Below are 4,852 nucleotides of genomic sequence, written 5' to 3' on the forward strand. Positions count from 1 at the left end.
GGGACTCGACCCATGGTCAGCCATGTGGGAGTGTCCAACACCTTAACCACCACGCCACCTAATGGCTTCAGAAACTATTTTTTTTTTGGAGAGGTTTTTGCTATAGGGTGCTTGCACTCGCCAGACAGAGAGAAAGAGACATAGAGACAGAAAGCAAGAAATCACCCTCCAGAGGGGATGGTCACGCTGCAATCCCTTCTCCTCCATTCTCCTCTCGGGATCTTGGGCACGCACGCACATGCACCTGGTGTGAGTTTTAAGCCACCAGGACCAGGACACGAACTGTGGTTGACTACGTGGGAGTCCAGCGACATAGCCATTACGCTAACTGCTGGTTCCCCAGGAACTATTTTTTCAAATTATTTATTTATTTATTATTATTATTTTTTTGGTTTAATAAATTTTTATTTTTCCAAATGTACAGTTGGTTGTGTCTGTTCATGCATCTTCACCAGCAGCTGGGGCATCTCCACCCTCGGTACTTCTGGTGTAAATTACAGGCACTCTGTGCTCTGAAACTACTTTGATAAGTCCTTTACTAAGAAGCTCCCGAAGTGCTGCCCTGGCCAGGGAACTGTGAATCTTTAGCCTCTTGGAGGCCACTTGGAGTTATGAGCTTATAGCTGGGAACTTCCTTGCAGAGTTTGTCATATGGAGCTTTGTCAAACAAGACCAGATTATTGATCCTGTCCCGAACCTTGCCTTTGGATCACTTCATTTTGGCCTTGCCCCCAGATTTGTTCACTGGGTCTTTGTCCTTCTTGGCTAACTTCCCAGCATCTTTTTCTTGTTGTCCTTGGGTGGCATCGTGAAGCCCAGAGAGCAACAGCAGCCACTGCAGCCTCGCTAAGATGTCAGACAGAAAGCTTATTCATTATTATTATTATTGCTTTTTAATTTGACCAGAAAAAGACAGAGAGAGAGAGAGAAAGGGAAAGTGAGAAAGCAAGCCACCAGGTCTGGGACTCAAACTGTGGTCAGCCATGTGGGAGTCCAGTGCCTCAACCACCATACCACCTGCCAGCCCCAGGAACTATATTAATAATAAACCTTTTCTAGTACCCTACAGCTCATCATTACAGAGTCATTCTTTTGGGGGACCAGGAGGCATTTTGTAAATCTCCCCTTTATTCCATTTAGTCTGGAGAAGTCCCCTAAGGTACATTCTTGGTTGAACTTTATCCTTATGAGGAAGTATGACAATGACATAATCAGTACCTGGTCTTGACTCTTTCAGGACTTGGAGTCACCTTGGATATACTAGAACTGTAATTTGTCATTTAAGATCTTAGTTGTCTATAAAGACTAATGCAGCATCCAGAGGCAACTATTATAGTTTAGTTTTCCCTGTAAGCTGTAGTCGTATGGGGCACACTACTCACAACAAAAGCATATAAAAGCCTCATCACTTCCCACCACACTTTCCTGCTATCCTGGCTCAAACTACTTTAGCACACTGGCCCCTAGCTGTTCTTTGAACCAGGAGGCTCCCTCCTACTCTGGTCTTTAAATTTGCCTGTACATAGAGCTGTTACCCTAATTAGCCACTGTGCATGTGTGTGTGTGTTTAATTTGCCAGAGGGCACATTTCCTCACCAGAGAGAGACAGAGAAGGGGAAAGTGAGAAAACATCACCTATTGGGAACGGTCAGGCCACAATCCCTTCATCTCCCTCCTTTTCGGGTTTTGGGCACATATTCACGTGCTTGGCATGTTTCTCGGGCCACCATGTCCAGGACTCAAACTGCACAGTTGGCCATGCAGGATCCAGCCACTTTCAGCACCAAGCCATGGGCTGGCTCAGCCAGTTGGTTTGTTTATTTCATGGGTGAGAGAGGGACAGAGGCAGCACCTCCAGCAGCATCTTGATGCTGCAGTGGTTCACAGCCAGCCTTCAGCCAGGCCCAGATCTCGGGTGTGTATGCCTGGTGTTCTGAAGGTGGTCGGTCTCCAGACTGAATCTGGCAACTTCCCACATGGGTCAGCCTCAGAGCATCATCTTTTACTGCCGTGCCACCATCTCACTTCCTCCACATAGCCATAGTTTTGAGCCTTCCTGACCAGCCTATCTAAAATTGCATACAAGCCTCCCCTCCTCTCATATGCTCCATTGCCCTTCCCTGGTTTTTTGGTTTTAGTTTTTGCTATAGGGTTGTGTTTGTTCCTGCTGGAGAGACAGAGAGAGACAAAGAAAGGAAAGGAAAGTGAGAAATCACTTCCTCCCCCCCACCCCCCCAGTGGGATGGCCTTGCTTCATCCTCTTTCCTCTTTTCCTCTCTGGATTTTGGGTGTGTACACACATGTGCCAGGCATGTTTTGCAAGCTGCTGGGTCTCGGACTCAAACTACTCAGCTGACCATATGAGATCCAGCCACCTTAACCCCCACACTTTTGGCTGGCCCCTCCCTTCCCTGCTTTACTTTTCTTTTTTACATTTATCACCACTTGACGTACTATATATTTTAATATCTTATTGTTGTTTCTGTACCCTTCCACTAGTATGTAATCTCCAGTAAGGCAGAGATGTTTGTCATTTTGTTCCTGTCTCTATCCCTAGGCCCCACAATAGTGACTGGCATATAAATGATAAGCATTTTCTGAATGAGTAGGTTTCATTAATCTTTATACCATTTCTCTAAAGTTACAGTAAGTGGAAAGTGTAATAATAAATTTCTAATGAATAGCTTATAGAAACTTGTCTTTGGAATGAGCCAAATTGGAATCTAAATTTCCTAAATTAGTCTAAAGTTTTTCATTTTTAATTTATGATCCTTCTCAATTAAAAATCTACAATGCTAATAGTTTATTTCTCATATCTATTGTATACCTCTTTTGCTATAACTGTCATGATTTTCTTTTTTTGTTGTTGCCATAGGGTATATATATGCTCATCAGGGAGAAAGAAAAGAGAGACACAGTGACAGTGAGTGGGAAAGTGAGAAATCACCCACTGGGGAGATGGCCATACTGCAGTCCCTTCTCTTTCATTCTCCTCCAAGGATCTTGGGCACACACCCATACGCATCCAGCATGATTTTCAAGCTACTGGGTCCAGGCCTCAAACCGTAGTCAGCCATGTGGGAGTCTAGCAACATAATCACTGTGCCATCTTTTGGCCCCAGTAACTTGTCATGAATTTATAAAGCACATCTTTGGATACTGTTTACATAGTTTTTTTTTTTTTTTAATTAATAATCAAGGCTGTAGATCTCAAATGTGTTTGTAATGGAAACTAAGGAAATAATTAAGAAAAGTTGAATAGGTAATTTAATAAGATTATAAAAATGTAAGTGTTTAGATTGATTTGAGGTTTTATTTTGTATAATTTTTTATAATTTGAACTATAACATACGAAGTGTCTGCCCTAGCCTTATTGCCTAATGGCTAAGGGAGCCAGATCCCATGGGGCTGACTAGCTCAAATCCCAATTCTGATGCCTGTGTGTGTGTGCATATGTGGGTATGTGCATGCCTCAAATCCTGACAGAACGGAGAAATGGAGAAGAGATTATGGCATGGCTATGCCCCACTAAGGGGTGCTTCCCCACCCCCAATCTCTCTGTGTCCTATGGTAATTAAAAGAAATAAATAGAAATAAGTTAATGAAATGAAATGAAGTGTCAAAGTATTTTTTTGATTCTCAATTTAAAGGCCTTTGTTCTTTTCAGAATAATCAAAGCGTAATTAGCAGAAAAATAGAGGATATGCTTATATTTCGACCTCCCTCCCCTTTTTTAAAGATAGGAAACAGAAAAATTACTGTATTGTTTTCTTTTGGTCAAAGCTAAGTCACTTCAATTTGTATTTATAGGCAAAATTGTCAACATTACAGACTAGTAGTCAACCTTCCTCACAGGTAAGCAGTTTTTTTAAAAAAATCTAATTGCCAGGATTTCAAATAAATAATAAATTACAGTACATTTAGATGATATGTAATTCTTAAAGCATCTTAAATGAAAACTACCTTTTAGAGCTTTGAAGTTAAAAAATATTTATTTTGTGGGACCAGCAGTTAGCATAATGGCTATGTCACTGAACTCCCATGTAGTCAACCATGGTTCAAGTCGTGGACCTGGTGGCTGAAACTCACACCAGGTGTTTGCATGTGTGCCCAAGATCCTGAGAGCAGAGTGGAAAAGAAGGGATTGTGGCGTGGCCATCCCCCTTGGGGGGTGATTTCTCGCTTTCTGTCTCTCTGTCTCTCTGGCGAGCGCATACGCCCTATAGCAAAAACCTCTCAAAAAAATATATATTTATTTTGTGTTTATATAACTCTGCATTACTCATGAAAGTCTGCTTACTGAATTATACTCTGAAATGCAGAATCTTTCCCTCCCTTTAGCAAACATGAGATTTGTTGCTGTTTATATACTTTCAAAATTATGAACTAGTATGTCTGAATATGTCTGCATGCCATATTTAATAGTTTGGTGACCAGCTTGTTTTTTTATCTTCTCAGAGACCATCCTGGTGGCCCTTTGAGATGTCTCCTGGTGCATTAACTTTTGCTATCATATGGCCTTTCATTGCCCAGTGGTTGGTGCATTTATATTATCAAAGAAGGAGAAGGTAAATATGATAGTTTCATCATTTGAAATGGTGTATAAATTCATAACCATAATAGAACATTCAACACCAGTTGTGGGGATAGGTTTATTTTGTAGATACATTGTCATACTGAATATCTATGCTGATCTTAAGATGGAAACTAACTTGGAAATGTTAATCTTGTGGATTTCTAGGTACTTATTAGATTTTTTTTCCAAGCCAAACTGTGTCCAGCTTTATTAAAGATATTTTTCATAAACAATCATGGTATTTCAGGCAGGACATGGGCAGACAGTCATTAGCAG

At 41.2% G+C, this 4,852-nt stretch overlaps 1 protein-coding gene across 12 annotated transcripts in view; it reads left to right on the top strand.

Moving 5' to 3' along the window:
• ACBD5 (acyl-CoA binding domain containing 5) overlaps window positions 1–4,852 on the top strand; it is a 66,572-nt gene that overhangs the window by 51,775 nt on the left and 9,945 nt on the right. For 11 of the 12 annotated variants that reach the window (XM_006139740.3, XM_027768414.1, XM_006139741.3 and 8 more), the window contains 2 exons: window positions 3,811–3,855; window positions 4,459–4,568. In XM_006139740.3, coding sequence (XP_006139802.2) covers window positions 3,811–3,855; window positions 4,459–4,568 — 155 coding nt within the window. The remainder of the gene's footprint in view (window positions 1–3,810; window positions 3,856–4,458; window positions 4,569–4,852) is intronic. The other variant, XM_006139742.3, reaches the window with a different exon arrangement.

This window comes from Tupaia chinensis, unplaced genomic scaffold (assembly GCF_000334495.1).
Source record: "Tupaia chinensis unplaced genomic scaffold, TupChi_1.0 Scaffold000001_1, whole genome shotgun sequence".
Taxonomy (NCBI): Eukaryota; Metazoa; Chordata; class Mammalia; order Scandentia; family Tupaiidae; genus Tupaia; species Tupaia belangeri.